General features: G+C 41.8%; 1 protein-coding gene across 1 annotated transcript in view; it reads right to left on the reverse strand.

Moving 5' to 3' along the window:
* Positions 1-22,896, reverse strand: part of SLC17A6 (solute carrier family 17 member 6) — a 43,042-nt gene extending 20,146 nt beyond the window's left edge. The window contains exons 1-3 of the mRNA XM_083163998.1: positions 22,176-22,896; positions 20,326-20,578; positions 19,489-19,607 (exon numbers count right to left, since the gene is read on the reverse strand). Coding sequence (XP_083020124.1) covers positions 19,489-19,607; positions 20,326-20,578; positions 22,176-22,261 — 458 coding nt within the window. The 5' untranslated portion in view covers positions 22,262-22,896. The remainder of the gene's footprint in view (positions 1-19,488; positions 19,608-20,325; positions 20,579-22,175) is intronic.
* Positions 22,897-23,278: the final 382 nt, after the last annotated feature.

The following is a 23,278-nucleotide window of genomic DNA, read 5'->3' on the forward strand; positions in this document are numbered from 1 at the left end:
CAGTAAAAATGTTATGCCACATACTGTAGGGCGCCCAGTATAAACGTTATGGCACATACTGTCCCAGTATAAACGTTATATCACACAGTGCCTTCAATATAAACATTATGCCACACAGTGCCCCCAGTATAAACGTTATGCCACACAGGGCCCCCATTATAAACGTTATGCCAGAAAGTGCCACAAGTATAAACATTATGCCACACAGGGCCCCCAGTATAAACGTTATGACAGACAGTGCCACAAGTATAAACATTATGCCACATAGAGCCCACAGTATAAAGTTGTGCCACACAGTGACACACTGTGCCCCCAGCTTGAACATTATGCCACACAGTGCCCACAGTATAAACGTTATGCCACACAGTGTCCCAGTATAACCGTTATGCCACTCAGTGCTCCTAGTATGAATGTTATGCCACCCAGTGCCCACAGTATGAACATTATGCCACACAGTGCCCCCAGTATGAAATTTATGCCACACACTGGAGGTTATTCTGATCGGTGCGGCCAAACGTGTGTACGTTCACTATTAACGTACGCTAGCCGTACGCGGCCGTTGGGGTTAAGTCCACCCACAACTCAGCCGCATACGTACGGGCATAAACAACGTAGAAGGGGAGTGGCGTACAAATGAGCGTACGCCAACGTACACGGACGGGCCAGCCCTTACACTCCGACAACTGGCGTACAATTGAGCGTACACCACCGTTTACGGACGTCTCTCGGCCGTCTTCCCACGACTTCTTGCGGCTATCTGAGCGTACGCCAGCTTGCACGGATGGGTCCCTATTGTTTTCAATAGAAAAGTCAGCTTATGTCACCGCTCATACCCTTCATATATATGGACCTGCAAATCTTGCCTTTCAACTATAATTATGAAAATTAATTAATTGATTGAATTAATTAATGTGCAAAATAGTGGCCATGGGCTTAAAACATTGCTGAAACATCCTTTGTAGGTGTTAGATGTGGTTTATGTCATTGTATAATAAATACAAAACCTATGTTTGTATTAGAGTGAACACGTTGACACATGTCGACTTGTGTAGATTGAGTGTGCTACTGTGTAAAGTCTATGAAAGCACGTAGTGAATGTGTCGAACTGTTTAACAAATACCTACCTTAGCATATATAAGCAGGTCTTACAAAGATTCTTACCTTAAATTAAACAAACCTTTAAATGTAGAGAAGTATAGAAAGATAAGCTTCCAATGTGTTTGAGGGCTGTGTGGCTTGCAGGTAGTGAAATAATGGTTGTGACTTAATAGACTGCAGCATTGCTTATTACATTCAGGTGTATGTGTTTGAATAGTAATCCGCATAAATTAGCTAACCCAGGCGCACGCTGGCATGCGGTATCTGTAGGGGTGGTTTGAGATGGCGGTTGGCGGCCACCTGTTTTGTGTCCGAAATGAACGGTGCTTTAGTCGATCGTGCGGTAGTAGCACCGCTCATTTTTGGTGCACACCCCCGTGTACGCCCATATTTACGCCCATTTTCCCTCATTATTTCGGCCGCTCCCCTCAACACGCCCCTATGCCACCCCCAATACCCGTACACTCGCGTACAGGTTTTTTCGCACATAGAGACCCGTCCGTAAGCGTTGGTGAGTGTTCGCGCCTGCGCATTAGCGAATGTACGCATGCGCAGATCATAAAAAATCCCGGGACGTACGCGTACGGCCCGGCCGCTCCAACCAGAATAAGGCCCAATGTCCACAGTATAAACATTATGTAACACAGTGCTCCCAGTAAAAACTTTATTCAATACAATTCCTCCAGTATAAACATTATGCCACACAGTGCCCTCAGTATAAAGGTTATGTCACACAGTGCCACCAGTATAAACATTATGCCACACAGTATCCCTAGTATAAACGTTATGCCACACAGTGTCCCCAGTATAAACGTTATGCCACACAGTGCCCTCAGTAAAAACATTATTCCACAAAGTTTCCCCAGTTATGCCACACAGTATCCCCAGTATAAACGTTATGCCACACAGTGTCCCAGTATAAATGTTGTGCCACACAGTGGCCCTGTATAATCATTATGCCACACAGTGCCCACAGTATAAATATTATGCCACACAGTGTCGCCAGTATAAATGTTATGCCACACAGTGCCACAAGTATAAAAGTTATGCCACATGATGTCCCCAGTAAAAACATTATACCACACAGTGTCCCCAGTAAAAACATTATACCACACAGCGTCCCCAGTATACATGTCATGCCACACAGTGTCCCCAGTATAAATGTCATGCCAGACAGTACCCTCAGTATAAACGTTATGCCAGACATTGTCCCCAGTATACATGTTATGCCACACAGTGCCCCTAGTATAAATGTTATGCCACACATTGTCCCCAGCATGAACGTTATGCCACACAGTGCCTTTAGTATAAACATTATGCAACATAGTGCCACCAGTATAAACTTTATGCCAAACAGTGCCCCCAATATAAATGTTATGCCACACAGTGCACCCAGTTTAAATGTTATGCCAAAGAGAGCCCCAGTAAAAACGTTATGCCACACAGTGCCCACAGTATAAATATTATGCCACACAGTGCGCCCAGTATAAAATGTATGCCACATAGAGCCCCAGTATAAATGTTATGCCACACAATACCCCCAGTGTAAATGTTATGCCACGCAGTGTCCCCAGTATGAACGTTATGCGACGCAGTGTCCCCAGTATACATGTTATGCCACACAGTGCCCCTAGTATAAATGTTATGCCACACAATGTCCCCAGCATGAACGTTATGCTACACAGTGCCACAAGTATTAACGTTATGCCACACAATGCCCACAAGTAGAAACATTATGCCACACAGAGCCCCCAGTATAAACATTATGCCACACAGTGCCCCCAGTATAAACGTTATGTCACACAGTGTCCCCAGTAGAAACATTATGCCACACAGTGTCCCCAGTATACAAGTTATGCCACACAGAGCCCACTGTATAAACATTTTGCCACACAGTGTCCCCAGTATAAACATTATTCCACACAGTGCCCCAAGTATAAACATTATGCCACTCAGAGCCCCCAGTATAAATGTTATGATACACCGTGTCCCCAGTATAAACATGCCACACAGAGTCCAGTATAATAATTATACCACACAGTGCCCTCTGTATAAACATTATGCCACACAGTGCCCCCAGTATAAACATTGTCACACAGTGTCCTCAGTATAAACATTATGCCACACAGTGACCTCAGTATAAACATTATGCCACACAGTATCCACATGATACATGTTATGCCACACAAAGCCCCTAGTTTAAATGTTATGCCACACAGTGGCCCCAGAATAGACATTATGCCACACAGTGTCCCCAGTATAAACATTATGCCACACAGTGCCACAAGTATAAACATTATGCCACACAGATCCCCCAGTATAAATGTTATGCCGCACAGTAACCCCAGTATAAAAATTATGTCACACAGTGTCCCCAGTATAAACATTATCCCACACAGTGTCCCCAGTATACATGTTATGCCACACAGTGCCCGCAGTTTAAATGTTATGCCTCAGTGTCCCAGTATAACCGTTATGCCACACAGTACCCCTAGTATACACTTTATGCCACACAGTGTCCCCAGTATGAATGTTATGACACACAGTTCCCCCTATATAAATGTTTTGCCACACAGTACCCCCAGTATAAACATTTTGTCACACAGTACCCATGGTATAAACATTATGCCACACAGTGCCCCCAGTATAACCGGTATGCCACACAGTGCCCTCAGTATGAACATTATGCGACACAGTGCCCACAGTATAAACATTATGCCACACAGTGTCCCAGTATAACCGTTATGCCACACAGTGCCCCTAGTATACACTTTATGCCACACAGTGCCCCCCAGTACGAATGTTATGACACACAGTTCCGCCTATATTAATGTTATGCCACACAGTGCCCCCAGTATAAACATTTTGCCACACAGTACCCATGGTATAAACATTATGCCACACAGTGCCTCCAGTATAACAGTTATGCCACACAGTGCCCACAGTATAAACGTTGTGCCACACAGTGCCCCTAGTATAAACGTTATGCCACACAGTGCCCCGGTAGAAACATTATGCCACACAGAGCCCCCAGTATAACTGTTATGCCGAACAGTAACCCCAGTATAAACATTATGTCGCACAGTGTCCCCAGTATAAATATTATCCCACACAGTGGGCCTTATTCTAGTTCACTCTTTCTGACAAAATCCTTATATGGACAAAACCATGTGCACTGTAGGGGGGCAGATGTAAAATGTGCAGAGATAATTAGATTTGGGTGAGCTATTTTGTTTCTGTGCAGGGTAAATACTGGCTGCTTTATTTTTACACTGCAATATAGATCTCACTTTGAAGTAAAACCCCACCCAAATCTAATTCTCTCTGCACAAGTAACATCTACCACACCTGCAGTGCACATGGTTTTGTCCATCTAAGAAGGAATTTGTCAGAAAGAGTAAACCAAAATAACCCCCAGTGTCCCCAGTATACACGTTATGCCACACAGTGCCCGCAGTATAAATGTTATGCCACACAGTGTCCCTGGTATGAACGTTATGCCACACAGTCCCCCCAATATAAATGTTATGCCACACAATGCCCCAAGTATAAATGTTATGCCACACAGTGCCCACAGTATGAACATTATGTCACACAGTGCCCCCAGTATGAAAGTTATGCCACACAATGTCCAAAGTATAAACATTATGTCACACAGTGCGCACAGTATAAACGTTATGCAATACAGTGTCTCCAGTATAAACATTATGTCACACAGAGCCCCCAGTATAACTGTTATGCCGCACAGTAACCCCAGTATAAACATTATGTCGCACAGTGTCCCCAGTATAAACATTATCCCACACAGTGCCCCCAGTATACACGTTATGCCACACAGTGCCCGCAGTATAAATGTTATGCCACACAGTGTCCCTGGTATGAACGTTATGCCACACAGTCCCCCCAATATAAATGTTATGCCACACAATGCCCCAAGTATAAATGTTATGCCACACAGTGCCCACAGTATGAACATTATGTCACACAGTGCCCCCAGTATGAAAGTTATGCCACACAATGTCCAAAGTATAAACATTATGTCACACAGTGCGCACAGTATAAACGTTATGCAATACAGTGTCTCCAGTATAGACGTTATGCCACACAGTGTCCCCAGTAAGAATGTTAAGGCACACAGTTTCCCCTATATAAATGTTTTGCCACACAGTGCCTCCAGTATGAACATTTTGCCACTCAGTACCCACGGTATAAACATTATGCCACACAGTGCCTCCAGTATAACCGTTATGCCACACAGTGCCCCCAGTATGCACATTATGCCACACAGTGGGCCTTATTCAGATCTGCGTGCAGTTCCGATGTTGCCCATCTGCGCATGCGCAGACAGGTATCTGCGATTGTGCAGGCATATGGTGCGTGCATCCACGGCGACCTTTCGGGTCGCCGGGTGCACGCACCCATGGCAGCGAGGGGGGGCGGAGATGGGCGGGGAGCGCTGGGCTGCCCCATTACCATATGGGAACGCCCAGCGTTGCATGGGCGTTCCCATGAGAACGCTGGGCGTTCTCATGGAAATGAGGCAGTGACACGGGTGTGGGGGGCGGGTGGCTGACATCACCGGATGTCAGCTGTCCAGCTGTATCCACGCCAGCATGCACGCATATATACGCAACTGAAAAGTCACTTATATATGCGTGCACGCTAAACATCATTCGATGGTCGGCGACCATCGAATGATGTGGGCGGACACCCCAGCAAAGCGAATGGCTGTTTATGCAAAACATCCATTCGCTGCTGTGCGATCGAAGCCGCACTTTGCTGGGGCGGCGGGGGGCGTGCGTTCGCCGGGCGGGGTTTGGTGGACTCGCAAGGCTGCGAATTCGCAGCCTTGCGAATCAACCTGAATAAACCCCAGTGCCCACAGTATAAATGTTATGCCAGACAGTGTCCGAGTATAACCGTTATGCCACACAGTGCCCCTAGTATACACATTATGCCACACAGTGCCCCTAGTATACACATTATGCCACACAGTGTCCCCAGTATGAATGTAATGACACACAGTTCCCCCTATATAAATGTTATGCCACACAGTGCCCCCATTATAAACATTTTGCCTCACAGTACTCATGGTATAAACATGCCACACAGTGCCCCCAGTATAACCGTTATGATACACAGTGCCCCCAGTATGAACATGATGCCACACAGTGCCCACAGTATAAACGTTTTGCCAGTGTCCCCAGTATAAACGTTATGCCACACACTGCCTCTAGTATAAACGTTATGCCACACAGTGCCCCAGTAGAAACATTATGCCACACATTTCCCCTAGAATAAACATTATGCCACACATTTCCCCTAGTATAAACATTATGCCACACAGTGCCCCCAGTATAAACATTATGCCACACAGTGCCCCCCAATATAAATGTTATGCCACACAGTGCCCCCAATATAAATGTTATGCCACACAGTTCCCCCTATATAAATGTTATGCCACACAGTACCCCCATTATAAACATTTTGCCACACAGTACTCATGGTATAAACATGCCACACAGTGCCCCCAGTACAACCGTTATGCTACACGGTGTCCACAGTATAAACATGATGCCACACAGTGCCCACAGTATAAACGTTGTGCCACAGTGTCCCCAGTATAAACGTTATGCCACACAGTGCTGTTGTATAAACGTTATGCCACACAGTGCCCCGGTAGAAACGTTATGCCACACATTTCCCCTAGAATAAACGTTATGCTACACAGTGCCCCCAGTATAAACATTATGCTACACAGTGCCCCTGGTATGAACGTTATGCCACACAGTCCCCCCAATATAAATGTTATGCCACAGAGTGCCCCCAATATAAATGTTATGCCACACAGTGCCCCCAGTATGAATGTTATGCTACACAGTGCCCACAGTATGAACATTATGCCACACAGTACCCCAATATGAAAGTTATGCCACACAATGTCCAAAGTATAAACATTATGTCAGTCACACAGTGCGCCCAGTATAAACGTTATGCAATACAGTGTCTCCAGTATAAACGTTATGCCACACAGTGTCCCGGTATAAAGGTTATGCCACACAGTGCTCCAGTATAATCACTATGCCACACAGTGCCCCCAATATAAATGTTATGCAACACAGTGCCCCCAGTATGAATGTTATGCCACACAGTGCCCACAGTATGAACATTATGCCACACAGTGCCCCCAGTATGAAAGTTATGCCACACAATGTCCAAAGTATAAACATTATGTCAGTCACACAGTGCGCCCAGTATAAACGTTATGCAATACAGTGTCTCCAGTATAAACTTTATGCCACATAGTGTCCCCAGTAAGAATGTTAAGGCACACAGTTTCCCCTATATAAATGTTTTGCCACACAGTGCCCCCAGTATGAACATTTTGCCACTCAGTACCCACAGTATAAACATTATGCCACACAGTGCCTCCAGTATAACCGTTATGCCACACAGTGCCCCCAGTATGCACATTATGCCACACAGTGCCCACAGTATAACCGTTATGCCACACAGTGCCCCTAGTATACACGTTATGCCACACAGTGCCCCTAGTATACACGTTATGACACTCAGTGTCCCCAGTACGAATGTAATGACACACAGTTCCCCCTATATAAATGTTATGCCACATAGTGCCCCCATTATAAACATTTTGCCACACAGCACTCATGGTATAAACATGCCACACAGTGCCCCCAGTACAACCGTTATGCTACACAGTGTCCCCAGTATAAACATGATGCCACACAGTGCCCACAGTATAAATGTTGTGCCACAGTGTCCCCAGTATAAACGTTATGCCACACAGTGCTCTAGTATAAACGTTATGCCACACAGTGCCCCGGTAGAAGCATTATGCCACACATTTCCCCTAGAATAAACGTTATGCTACACAGTGCCCCCAGTATAAACATTATGCCACACAGTGCCCCTGGTATGAACGTTATGCCACACAGTGCCCCCAATATAAATGTTTTGCCACTCAGTGCCCCCATTATGAATGTTATGCCACACAGTGCCCACAGTATGAACATTATGCCACACAGTGCCCCCAGTATGAAAGTTATGCCACACAATGTCCAAAGTATAAACATTATGTCAGTCACACAGTGCGCCCAGTATAACCGTTATGCATTACAGTGTCTCCAGTATAAACGTTATGCCACACAGTGCCCTCAGTATAAATGTTATGCCAGACAGTGCCACCAATATAAACATTATGCCACACAGTGCCCCCAGTATAAACATTTTGCCACAGTGCCGACAGTATAAAGGTTATGTCACACAGTGCCACCAGTATAAACATTATGCCAAACAGTGCCCTCAGTATAAACGTTATGCCACACAGTGCCCCAAGTTAAAACATTATGCCACAAAGTGCCCCCAGTTTAAACGTTATGCCACACAGTATTCCCAGTATAATCGTTATGCCACACAGTGTCCCAGTTTAAATGTTGTGCCACACAGTGTCCCAGTTTAAATGTTGTGCCACACAGTGCGCCCAGTATAAACGCTATACCACACACTGTCCCGGTATAAACGTTATGCCACACAGTGCTCCAGTATAATCATTATGCCACAGAGTGCCCACAGTATAAATGTTTTGCCCACACAGTGCGCCCAGTATAAACTTTTTGCCACACAGAGTTCCAGTATAAATGTTATGCCACACAGTGCCACAAGTATAACCGTTATGCCACACAGTGTCCCCAGTAAAAACATCATACAACACAGTGTCCCCAGTATACATGTTATGCCACACAGTGTCCCCAGTATACATTTCATGCCACACAGTACCCCGAGTATAAACATTATGCCAGTGTCACCAGTATACATGTGATGCCACACAGTGCCCCGCCCCCTAGTATAAATGTTATGCCACACATTGTCCCCAGTATGAACGTTATACTACACAGTGCACCCAGTATAAACGTTATGCCACACAGAGCCCCAGTAAAAACATCATGCCACACAGTGGCCACCGTATAAATATTATGCCACACAGTGTCCATAGTACAAATGTTATGCCATACAGTGCGCCCAGTATAAACTTTATGCCACAGAGCCCCAGTATAAATGTTATGCCACACAGTACCCCCAGTATAAACGTTATGCCATGCAGTGTCCCCAGTATAAACATTATGCCACACAGTGTGCCCAGTATGCATGTTATGCCACACAGTACCCCTAATATAAATGTTATGCCACACAGTGTCCCCAGCATGAACATTATGCCACACAGTGCCACCAGTATAAACGTTATGCCACACAGTGTCCACAGTATAAATGTTATACCACAATGTACAACCAGTATAAATGTTATGCAACACAGTACCCCCAGTATAAACGTTATGCCATGCAGTGTCCCCAGTATAAACATTATGCCACACAGTGTGCCCAGTATGCATGTTATGCCACACAGTGCCCCTAATATAAATGTTATACCACACAGTGTCCCCAGCATGAACATTATGCCACACAGTGCCACCAGTATAAACGTTATGCCACACAGTGTCCACAGTATAAATGTTATACCACACAGTACAACCAGTATAAATGTTATGCCACACAGAGCCCCAGTATAAACATTATGCCGCACAGTGCCACAAGTATAAACGTTATGCCACACAATGCCAACAGCAGAAACATTATGCCACGCAGAGCCTCCAGTATAAACATTATGCCACACACGGTCCCTAGTATAAATGTTATGCCACACAGTGTCCCCAGTATAAACATTATGGCACACAGAATTGGGATTTAATAAAAGGTACATTGCATCCTGTGTACACCCCTTATCATATATAATTTGGCATATGGTTGATTGTTATTTGCGCAATTACATTGGCAGATTTTTGTTCCCACCAGATAAATTGGACAGATGAATTGTTAGCTGTGTTCCCAGCATTAGTGTGCTGCTGCTTAATTAATAAATCTGCATATGCACATGGAGGAGAATTTGAAGCTTGATATTATTCGCTTATGTGTAATTATTATGTATATTTACTGCACTTTGCCTAAACATTTCTCCATGTAATTACTGGTTTAATTTGTCATTTGTTAGCATTTATTAGCAATCGCTAGGTGTGAAGTTATTTACTCTGATGTTGTGCTGACATCGATGTATAAGCGCTGCTTTATTCTTGTAATTTTGAGTGAATGTGCGCAATGTTGTGTTTGTAGGTATGCGTGCAATGGAAGTGGGCTATCTTTGCGATAGGCTTGCAGTATACGCAGATGCGATTGTGGGATTGGCTAGAGGTCTTCGCAGATTTGTGATTGTGATCGCATTCAGTGTGCATTCATTCGCAATTGCAATCTGTGCTGAATGAGGCCCACAGTGCGGACAGATGGTGGCAAAGTAACAGGCAGATGGAATAGCGCACAGCCAGGTCAGCACACAGAAAATAACACCAGAATTGCGTAGTGATCAACTTCAAGCTTGACTGACAGATTAGACAATCACCAGCACTGAGTGTTCAGACAATCACCTAGCACTGAGTGTTCAGACAATCACCTAGCACTGAGTGTTCAGACAATCACCTAGTACTGAGTGTTCAGACAATCACCTAGCACTGAGTGTTCAGACAATCACCTAGCACTGAGTGTTCAGACAATCATCTAGCACCTGAGTGTTCAGACAATCACCTAGCACTGAGTGTTCAGACAATCACCTAGCACTGAGTGTTCAGACAATCATCTAGCACCTGAGTGTTCAGACAAATCACCTAGCACTGAGTGTTCAGACAATCATCTAGCACTGAGTGTTCAGACAATCACCTACTGTAGCGCTGAGTGTTCAGACAATCATCTAGCACCTGAGTGTTCAGACAGTTACCTAGCACTGAGTGTTCAGACAGTCACCTAGCACTGAGTGTTCAGACAATCATCTAGTACTGAGTGTTCAGACAATCACCTACTGTAGCGCTGAGTGTTCAGACAATCATCTAGCACCTGAGTGTTCAGACAGTCACCTAGCACTGAGTGTTCAGACAATCACCTAGTACTGAGTGTTCAGACAATCACCTAGCACTGAGTGTTCAGACAATCACCTAGAACTGAGTGTTCAGACAATCACCTAGCACTGAGTGTTCAGACAAATCACCTAGCACTGAGTGTTCAGACAGTCACCTAGCACTGAGTGTTCAGACAATCACCTAGTACTGAGTGTTCAGACAATCACCTACTGTAGCGCTGAGTGTTCAGACAGTCACCTAGCACTGAGTGTTCAGACAGTCACCTAGCACTGAGTGTTCAGACAATCACCTAGTACTGAGTGTTCAGACAATCACCTAGCACTGAGTGTTCAGACAATCACCTACTGTAGCGCTGAGTGTTCAGACAATCATCTAGCACCTGAGTGTTCAGACAAATCACCTAGCACTGAGTGTTCAGACAGTCACCTAGCACTGAGTGTTCAGACAATCACCTACTGTAGCGCTGAGTGTTCAGACAATCATCTAGCACCTGAGTGTTCAGACAGTCACCTAGCACTGAGTGTTCAGACAGTCACCTAGCACTGAGTGTTCAGACAGTCACCTAGCACTGAGTGTTCAGACAATCACCTAGTACTGAGTGTTCAGACAATCACCTAGCACTGAGTGTTCAGACAATCACCTACTGTAGCGCTGAGTGTTCAGACAATCATCTAGCACCTGAGTGTTCAGACAGTCACCTAGCACTGAGTGTTCAGACAGTCACCTAGCACTGAGTGTTCAGACAGTCACCTAGCACTGAGTGTTCAGACAGTCACCTAGCACTGAGTGTTCAGACAGTCACCTAGCACTGAGTGTTCAGACAATCACCTAGTACTGAGTGTTCAGACAGTCACCTAGCACTGAGTGTTCAGACAATCACCTAGTACTGTGTGTTCAGACAATCACCTAGCACTGAGTGTTCAGACAATCACCTAGCACTGAGTGTTCAGTATGTTCCATACCCCACAGAAGCAGGACTGAGCTTGCTAGAAATGGCAGACAGCATCACACATGCAAAGTTCACTATGAGAGGTACCAGACCATGTATAGGTCTTCATATGAGGTTGCTCACAATTTTCTTATATTTTTTACGGCCCCACATCACCTTGTCAATCTTGCAAAATAATGTGCACAAGTATGAAGCTGTATCCTGGACCAAGCTTCCTGACATACACTATACAGATGATTCTCTAACTGACAATGAGACATGAAGACAAGCAGTGATGGTATTCCTGTGGTATTCCTGTGGTTTCAAAATTTGTGTTGACTGCCCCTGCCTGGCTGCTACCTGGTGCTCCAGCTACAATCAGCACCAATCACCACTGCTGACGCCTGGGTCACCTGTCTGTTCAGGCCCAGGACGCAAGGCCCCTCAGTACCCTCTACACAGGTGGGATTTTCCCATTGGAACCATCCCACAGTCCTCAGCAACTGCATACACATATGCAGCACCAAATCAGACTAATGGGCAGCAATGCTCTCTGAGAAGTCCAGGCAGGGTTCGGATCTGCAGGCAAGTGTCCTCTTACTCCCGGGGCAGGGAGTGAGTGCACCCCACCAGTAACATGAAGGCAGCATATATTGTCCCAGGGAGGGATCACATGGTGGTAAGAGATCCATCATTAATTCCCAGAAGCTGAACCAAACTTATTCCAAATCCACCCCCTCCGCCTTGTAGCTGAGAGTGCTGTGATTGGAGGAAGTAGTACCGCCCCAAACAAATAATCATGGCAAAGCTGCCAATGTATCATCTAAGAACTAGTATTGTTGCAATTAAACTTAAACTGAACGTTTAAAAGTATTGATGTGTTTGCGATCTGTTATTTCTCGCCTCTCCTTGAATAGTATAATGTTTTCCTAAAGTTTCTCAGTACACACTGCCATAATTCAGCAAAAATTCACACCCATTGCCAAGCCTCTGATTTGAATTAACGAATAAACTATTATACAAGACAGTATATATACAGGGCACATATTCCACCTCCAAACACTACATCTGAAAAATAGTTACTGGGGGAAAACATTTCTGTTGTCTACAAATTTACTGCATACTCTAATTATAAATGATGCAGATCAAATGACTTGTATAAGAAAGATCGGCATGGTACATTGGAGCCATGGTAATAAGATAGACCATAAATAGAAACCTACTAACTTTGTGGTGAACTGACTTGAGACCAAAGAGGGGGCGTGGCTTCACGGGAATGACACTGTCATGAGCTATGCTGCCCATGGGGGTGTGTTCAAGCCCCACAGTACCCCCCCAGCCCCTCTGTCTCCTGTGCACATGCTAGACACAGGCCCTTTACAACCGCCCCATTATCACCACGGGACACTGCTACCTGTGAGTGAGACAATCCCAAAAACAGGATTGTCCATGAAAATCAGAACAGTTGGGAGGTATGCAATAGGTCATCACCAAATGGTCAACAGATAAGGTCGACGGGCTCAGAACATCAACACAAATATGGTCAGAGACACTATTCATATGGATACTACTGACAGCTGCACATGGCAGAAACATTTCCACTATTTGTTCCACTGACAGTTTTCCAGATAAATGGCTATTTATTACAAATAATTCAAACTAAACAGAATATTGTCAGTTATTTCTCCCTCCTTTCATCGATAGATAGATAGATAGATCATAGCTGCCTATCCTCCTGCATTCTGCAGGGACTCCCTGACATAGCAGCAATCTCCCTCTCTCATTAGTCTAGAAATCTTCCTCATGTCACCTAGCCCACATTACACTGTTACATCATAGTTACCTCCCCTCCTGCATTCTGCAGGAGACTCCCTGTAATAGCAGCAATCTCCCTCTCTCCCTCATTAGTCTAGCAATCTCCCTCATGTCACCTAACCCACATTACACTGTTTCATTTTTTGGGGAAAAAAAGGAATGAAAGATAGATACATTTACATTGAATCCTCAGCACCATTTCCCAGCACTTTACCAAGTATAGTAGCTCTTACTAACTGCTTTGGGGCTCATCTACATTTGGATATAAGTCATTTTAAAAGATTCTCCTCAGATGTAGCAGTGCACACCCACGCTTCTAGGTGCCATGTTCACAATCTCTTTTCACAATCTCTCCATATATGGAACTAGACACGCCCTTTGGGTGGAGCATGACACGCCCCTCAATGGGCCACTGTGCAAAATTCCACTACCAACTATAATCTCCCTGAAACTAGTTTTCAAAAGTAGACAAGTATGAGATAGATAGATAGATAATAAGGGATGTACACACGCTTCGATTTTGCCAAGTTTTCAATTTGATTTTGCTAATAGAAGCAAAATCGAATCGTAATCAAATGTTTTTTAAGATGCTTTCGATCTGCATTCGATTTGATGTGCGCTCCCGATTTCTCTATATCGAAAAAAAAATAGACTGTGCAGACAAGGAAATATCAAGTTCGATCCAGTAAATCGAGTGTGTACACTGTGCCTTGAATGTAAATCGAATTCAATATAGAAATTGATATTCAATGTGAAATTGAATGTGAAAGCAAAGGCCAAATCAAAAGGAGGTGGAATAACAAATCGAATCGAACGTAAATCGATACCAGTATACACACCTTTAGAGAAATAGAGATGGATAGATAGAGATGGATAAATAGATAGAAAAAGATGTATAGATATATATATATATAGAGAGAGAGAAATAGACAAAGATAGATAGATAGAAATAGAAAAATAGATCGATAGATAGAGATACATAGAGATAGATAGATAGATAGATAGATAGAGATTAATAGATAGATATATAGATATAAATAGATAGATAGACTGATAGATAGATAGATAGAGTATACAAAGATAGATAGATAGATAAAGTATACAAAGACAAAGAAAGATAGATAGATAGATAGATAGATAGAGACACAGAGGAAGAAAAAGAGGGAGGGGGAAGAGAGGGATCTTGGATCTTTTTGTTGATCCCTTGTTAGCACAGACTGCCCTCTCTCTTACAGACCATCTTATGAATCTCCGGCCGGTGTGAGATCCGCACTGGGCCGAGCAGATTATCCGACATTGAAGGTGCGTACAGACGCATTGATTTGCTTTAGCTTTCGATTAGATTTTGATTACCCCTCTTCACCACCTTTCGATTTCCCTTTTGATTTTCCCTTCGTTTTCACATTTGATCTGCACTTTTGTGTTCGATTCGATTTAGATATCGAATTCGATTTACATTCAAGGCACAGTGTACACATTTAATTTACTGGATCGAATTCGATATTTCCTTGCCTGCACAATCTATTTTTCTTTTCAATATAGAGAAAACGGGAGCGCGCATCAAATTGAATGCCAGTTGAAAGTGTCCTAAAAACCAATCAATTTAGATTAGGTTTCGATTCTATAAGCAAAATCTTATAAAAAAAAAAAACAGGGAAAAATAGAAGCATGTGTTCACAGCTTTACACAAACTTTGCTTTAGCCACTCCTGAGTGTTGGGCACGGTTTTCGGTAGAGAATTGTTTGAGATGAAGACGCGTGTCAGGGAGCGGGTGCAGAACTACAACCACATAAAGCCACCAAACAAACGTCTCCTCCTCAAGCTGCCTTAGATGCATTAATATGCTAAAACACAGCCTTCCCCCTTCCGATCTAATATAATGGGGAGAAAAGGTTGCTTTCATTCATTAGTGGAACACATCTGAGGCTCACTTCTATTCAACAAATCCCCCAGTGATTAATTAAATCCAGAGAATGTCTATATTACTAGAGAGACAATGGCTGTAGCAGAGAGCATATGGTAAGGGGGGATTAGGCCCGTCACATAGCCCAGCACGGACCTGCTCTCTCCTGTGTAGTACAAAGCACTTGTCTTCACGGTCACTACAGCTTAAGAGCCGACCTATTCACCCAGGATGTTTATTGATCGCCCTGATTATGTGTCCCCCTATTAGGGCCATTTAACTCTGGTTTGCATTAAATTCATTGCACTAACTTAGAGCTGGATTTACTATCACTGACCAAACAAGACCATCCTGTCTTATTATACTATAAAAGGTTTTTGTATCTGACCTAGCTTAGGCCGGAGGTACTGTAGGAAGGAGACTTCTCATTGCTACCCTCAACATGCTGCAACATATATGTCTCTAAAATGACACCTGAGATCAGAACCAGGATCTGCACTCATGTGGCCACCAGAGAACCAGGCGCCTAGATGAACCATGGGAGGCTTGGGGCAGGTCTGTAGGCTATGGAGGTTCTGGTGGTTAGGAGTACGAAGAGCCGCCTCGGTGACTGATATGGATACAATACGCTTGGCTTGCGAGTTGCAATAGGTTGGTTTAGGACATAGAAAAATGTCTTCCTGCTTGCCACAGTTGTGGGCTAGCTCAGTGGCCTGGTGGCCAGGTGCTCTGCTGGCAGATGTGGAAGAGGCCTTGTTCCAGTTATGAGGAGCTCTCGCCTTCTGAGCCCGTACCAGGCGGATTTGTGATGGTATCTGGATGATCAGTCAACAGGGTCTAGGACTCACAGATCTTCAACCTGTGGCCCTCCAGATGTTGTGGAACTACATATCCCAGCATGCCCTGAGGGTTTCTGGCATGCACTTATTGGAAAAAATGTGGCAATGCATGTTGGAACATGTAGTTTCAAAACAACTGGAGGGCCACAGGTTGAAGACCCATGGTCTAGGTCAAAGGTCAATAAGTTGAGACCAAAAGGTTGACATGCACTAGGTCGATACTGACAAAAAGTCAACACAGAGAAAAGGTTTGCATGGCAATGGTTGACACATGGAAAGGTCTACATGATTTTTTCCCAGTTTTTTGGACTTTTCCATACTTTACCATCCACATGGATAACGTGTGCCAAGCACAGCGGTAGCAGAGCGAGGGAACCGCAGGGCCAAAGCAAACGATAGTACGTGTTACACTTATTAGGGGTCAACGTGCTCAGGAGTCAACATTGACTTAAAAAATTTGAAAACCCCATGTCGACCTTTTGCCTGTGGTCGACATAGTGTATGTTGACCTTTTGGTGTTGATTTATTCACTGTTGACCCTTTGATCCACACCCATTTATAACATAAAGATAATTATTTGTGCTTGCTTAAACTGTGAGTGGACCAAGTGGCTAGTGGCTAGTGGCTAGTTTCTATATGACTTGTGGAGTCCATGGGCTAATTCCCACGACAAGCTACTCTTTTAATAAACTGGATTTTGCACAATGATAATTAATGATTTGTGGACTAACGATATCCTCCATTGTTCTGTATCTATAGACAATGGAGGACATCGCTAATGACACGCAGAAGAGTGCATTGTTAACGATATACTGCATATACACTACACGATATGAACAAAAATATTGTTAACGATGGTCATTATCGTGCATATGTCATTAACTATATCGTCTAGTGCTGGGGTAGCCAACCCTAGTCCTCGAGAGCTACCAACAGTGCATGTTTTGCAGGTCTCCTCACAGAATCACGTGAGCTAATTAGCTCCATCTGTGTATCTTTTAAAATGTGTCAGTGATTAATGAGTGCAGCTGTGCAGCAGCTAGGTTGTCTGGAAAATGTGAACTGTTGGTAGCTCTCGAGGGCTAGGGTTGGCTACCACTGGTCTAGTGTGTATGCACCTTTAGGTGGTTGGGAAAAACATCTCCCTGAGTCTACAAGCAGTCTGCTGCACTATCGAGGATACTAAAGGTTCTCCCGCCTGGTGATTGGATGGAGACCTTAAAGCAACAATGCTAGGAAAGCACAGAGCCAGCTTATTTTGCCGGTAAGTAGGAAACCATCCTCAATGACATTACCAAGCCTGCCGCAATATTCATGGTGCAAACAGGAAGACCAACCAGGGATAAGAGATAGCAATATGTGTATGAAATAACATAGATACTGTAGACCACTCCCTTACTTCCTATTTCCTCACTGACCGTGTCATTAATTTGTTCCATTAATGTACTATAGAAGCTAAACATAATTTTAAAGGCCTTAAAAAAAAAAAAAAAGTAAAATGAAATACACTTTAAATCTTTCTGCCATATGCCAGCAATTATAATAATTCATCATATCCACTTCAGCTATCTGTTCATTAGTGTATTCAGTACCAACAAGCATTGCAGCATTTGTTGGCAGACAGTGATGGCTGACAGACCAAACACGTCTGGAGCGAAACGCGTTTCACTGATCAATGCGGCTGCAGATTGCAGGAATAGGACTCGACATCCAGCAGACAACTCTTGTTAACTGGATTTGGGTTACCGATAAAATACCCCTTAGATACTTCATTCCTCTATTTCCCTTACATTATAAACATGGAACAGCAAAAAATAAATAAAAAAATTGCGCCAAACACCTACATGAATCTGCATTTCTTGGACTTTACACTGACAGCCTTAAGTGTGGTTCGGGAAATCTGTTGAGTTAAATGAATGATAAAAGGATGCACAGAATGACACAGAATTTGGAGGCTGCGTCACCTTGTACAGTTATGGAATGGTCCCATAAATACAACGGATGAGGAGATATTTAGCACAGGACAACAATGTATGGCTAAATATCATTGGGATGGGTCTGGGGGGGATTCATCTACCTGTTCTCATTCAGCAACAGCTAGAAAGCACCGACCTCCTCTCTTCCATTCATGAATAATTTATTACTATGCAAAATAGCTCACAACCACATATTAGTTTAACCCCTTCTGCACAGCCTGGGACAAGCAACAGAACAACCCTTTAAATATTCATTTGGTGTAATGCAATTGCGGCGTAATTACATCCACAGCTATGATGCATCACCTTAGCCCGATAGGCTTATTTTGAGTGATGTATTCTATATTATCTCGGGGATCTGATTGACAGTTCATGTTGAACCAAATGCCAGTTTCCTTTTCCTGAACACTAAGCCGGCGTTATTACACTGGGATCAGAGAGCAGGCTGCATCCTCAATCCTCAGTAGATCTAATTAACAGGTGGAATTGCACCCTGGGTCCTTGAAATATTGCCAAGCACCATAGAAACGGGGGTCTCCGCAGTGTGTGTGCACCATCTGGAGCAGCCCTGGAATTAAATCTATTTACAATGTGCTTTTTCCTTACCATGTATATGTCTATCATAACGTGCAATCAATCATCAAATACATATAATTACTGTACATTATAGGAAAAGCAAATTATAGAATTACTTCCATATAGTACATTTTCTCTTTTAGTAATTCTAACATTTTAAGGTACTAATCTACTATATGATACAACAACAACAATAATAATGAAAACATTTTTTGGGAAATAATACTTTATAGTAATCACTCATGCAGCTGAATAAAATAAATCAAACAGCTATTTAAAAAAAACTTTAAAAAAAAAACAAAGAAAATTGATATATATCTCAAAAACTATGAAATATTTAGATTTGTCCCATTTGGATGATTTGGCTGGTACCTGTTAGCAGCTAATCGTGAGGCTATATATCCTCCTGGGATTTGTGTTACAATGTAACCCCAAAAGAACGAACCATGGATCATCCCAACAATCTCAGGATCCCAATCAAATTTTGCTTTCTGTATGAGGAGCAAAAACAAAATCAGTAAAATATAATTTTGATAGTAAATTACAAATTATGACGCTGTTCTCAGAAATGTTTCTGCCATGTGAAGTTAAGAGAATAAAGAAGCGTGTGTTCTATAGATCTAGATATAAATAAGATATGAAAAAATCGAAAAAGAAAGTAGTAGATAAATATATATATATATATATATATTTTAATAGAAAAAATATATATATATATATATTTAAAAAAAATTGAATTAAAGAACAAATAAAATTGTTTAATGAACAATTTAATTAAAGAACACATAGAATAGTTTTAACCAGGTTCACACAGTGAAATTAAATAAAATAGAATTATAAAAATATTTTTACCATAAAAATGCTGCTTGAAATGTTGCTATTTGTTTTATAGCTTTGCTTCTATTTATGTATTGTTGCAGTATTATATATATATATATATATATATATATATACACATACACACACATATATGGTTTTTTTTTTACTTTAGTTTTTTATATTTTATTTACACTTTAAAATTGTGCGAGCCCCCTGAACACACTGAATCTGTATGCCTGCAGCTTTTAGCTCGGATGATTACATTTTCTGAATGCAGATAGGTTAAACAGTACTAGATACTTAATGGGGGAGACCTGCTAGAGAGGAGGGCGGATTTGTGGTGTTGGTGGTGGTGGTGGTGGGGATGGGGGCGTTTAAATACTTTCTCACCTCTTTGATAGTTTTTCCTCCATGATGAATGGTGCTGTTATTTACCATATCCACTATGGCCACTCCCAGATTACAACGAATCCCAAAAGAAATGCAGAACCCCAGCCCACTCATGATGGCGATGATGTACCTCCGAGGTAGACCGAAGCAGGTGCAGTCGCACAGGGGTGGCTTTTTCTCAGACACTTCCAGTGGCTTCCCATCTTCTGTCAGCTCAATGGTTTCATTGCTTTTTGGTTTTCTCTCTAAAACCCTTGAAAGAAAAATAAAAAGAAAAAAGAGAAAATGTTATTAAAATCAAGTTGACGTTTTCATGATATTAATTTGTAAAATGATATGGAATGTCTCTGTTTGCAGCCTGAATAGTGTTTAAAAAAATAATAATGGAGCAGTAAGATTTTTTTTTTAATTTTACTGTAAAAAAAGAAAACATATAAAACATAACTTTTATATTTACATTGTTCAATTATTTGAAAAAAAAATCTAAATAAACTTTCTGCAAAATAGCTGAATTTGACGCTTAATCTGACATCTCTATAAATGCTAAAAAACAGTCTCATAAATTATGAATCGCGCTCCTATAGGAATGATTAAATATTTATCATAAAATAACCTATAAGTGTTCAAACAACTTAAGAATTAAATGATTATCATCGAGCTTTGCTGTATTAAATGTAAACGTTAAAACTTTTCTAAATTTTACAGTATTTGTCCTTCAAGTATATAAGCAATATATGGGGCCAATGGAATTACCTGTATATTCATTTTTCATTTTTAATTTTTTTTTTTTTTTTAATTGTTCAAAATATACTTTCATTATTAAACGATGTTTTTTATGTTAAAATGATTCATATATGTATTACATACACAATAAATAAATTGATGGATTTTTTCTTTCGTCATTGAAAAATATTTTATGTTGAATGTCTTATGACTTGAGAAGAGCTTGAAGGTTGAAGGTGTTACACAAATACCTTATACCTAAACAAATGTAATATTGTTTGTCATTGTTTAGGTTTATTACAATTTTTTTAACAAGATTATTTGCAAATGTCCTGCCAATGCCAAAAAAATCTGTGCTATAATTTTGCAATGAGATGTTTATTACCTTTGTAATGAAAAATAATATATATATATATTGTATACTATGGAACATGAAAAGATACACAGATAGTTTATATAAATGTAAATAAACTGTATATATATATATATATATATATATACACTGAATCTATCTATCTCTCTTTATATATATGTAGATATATATATATATATTTCTATATGTAGATATATATATATATTTCTATGTGAGTGTTTGTGACTGTGTGTGTGTGTGTGTGCGTGAGTGAGTGTGTGTGTGTGTTTGTGTGGGTGTATATATAATTATGGAATTAAATATAATAAAATTAAATTAAATGGGTGATTTTTAACTAATTGCAAGATTGTAAAGGAGAAATATAAATATTAAGCTAATGCTTATTTATTTTTTTAATCAAATAATTCTGTGCACAATACAAAATGTCTGATTATCTGAAATGTTGACCTATTTATTCAGGAGCATGGGCGAATTCCACTTGGGAATCCATCAATCAGGTGTACGTCTTCTTTACCTTTGCAGGTGTCAGGTTTTACCAATTAAATGATAACATTTTAATTTAAATTGAAACAAATATGCAGAATTATGTCCCTACTAACGATTATCCCACTGTCATGTGCAAAAGGTGTATCCAACAGAAAAATGGTTATTATCCTCTGTAATAATGGAAATGTTTTCCTTACTTTTATACAGAGAGGATGGAACATTTCATATACATGTGTAAAAGAGTGATAGGGAAATGATGTACAATTACCTGTATAGCTGACCAAGGGATTTTCCTGCCAAATTCTTCAGCCCTTCTTTGCCAGGTGTTAGAACCCTTTGTTTTATTGAATCCATTATTGCTTCAGGTGTCTCCTATATGGTGCAATGCAAAGAGTGGCAAATTCTCATAGTGCTATTATATTCCAGGATACAAAAGAAAATAGTAAGATATCCAAACCTGCAAAAAGGGAAAGTGAAAGCTGGTGCCAGAGATGGAGGGGAAATGTTAGACAGTACTCCTGGTGCTAAAGTCTCCTCTCTCTGTACGTGTAGGCAGAGCAGCCTGCATTGGTCCTCTGGTGGCTTAAAAATCCTTTTCCAAATCACAATTGCATCCACAGACTGTAGGCTTTGATCAGCAGCAATGAAAAGTTGGGGAGAAAATATTGCATTTCGCTCATGAATTCCCAGGTAAAAAAATTCCAGTGTTTGGAAAAGACCTTGAGATTTATTGTCTTGATACGAAGTGTAACAATGCAATGAGTGAGGTTATGGGGTGGCTGCCCGTGTCCCTGTGACCTCTGGGTACAATTACAACCTTATGTTGGCTAAGGTGACTTACTGATCAGCTGCCCTGAACTCTTCCAGCTTTCAGCACCATGGACAGGTCCTGGCCAGAGAGGGAGCAGCTTTTCCCTCCCCGCATCCAACTTTCCCAGGGAATTGGGCGGATCTCCCGTACACAATCCATTCTCAGCCTCTTCAGTGTGGACGCCATGGAAACCACAGGGAAGATGTCATCATTTCATTCTAGGTTTGGAGAGGATGAGAGGTCTCCACTTGCAGTTTATTAAAAATAGCTTAGTTAGTGCTGAGCCCATCTTGATGGGTATAAACTCAGCATTAGGTTACAACCCCCCCCCCCCTCCATAATAATAATAATATAAAACAAAATGTTTTTTTTTTTTTGTGTATAAAACTGTCAATACTTTAGACATCCGCACCTCTACTTTACCCTTAAACTCCTTTGTTGGAATCTGTACCTTTAGAGGAGCTGGTCATAAGTTATCTGGGCACATATATTATATATATATATATATATATATATATATATATGCCCACACACACACATACACACACACACACACACAC

This window comes from Crinia signifera, chromosome 11 (genome assembly GCF_055691185.1).
Source record: "Crinia signifera chromosome 11, ASM5569118v1, whole genome shotgun sequence".
Classification (NCBI taxonomy): Eukaryota; Metazoa; Chordata; class Amphibia; order Anura; family Myobatrachidae; genus Crinia; species Crinia signifera.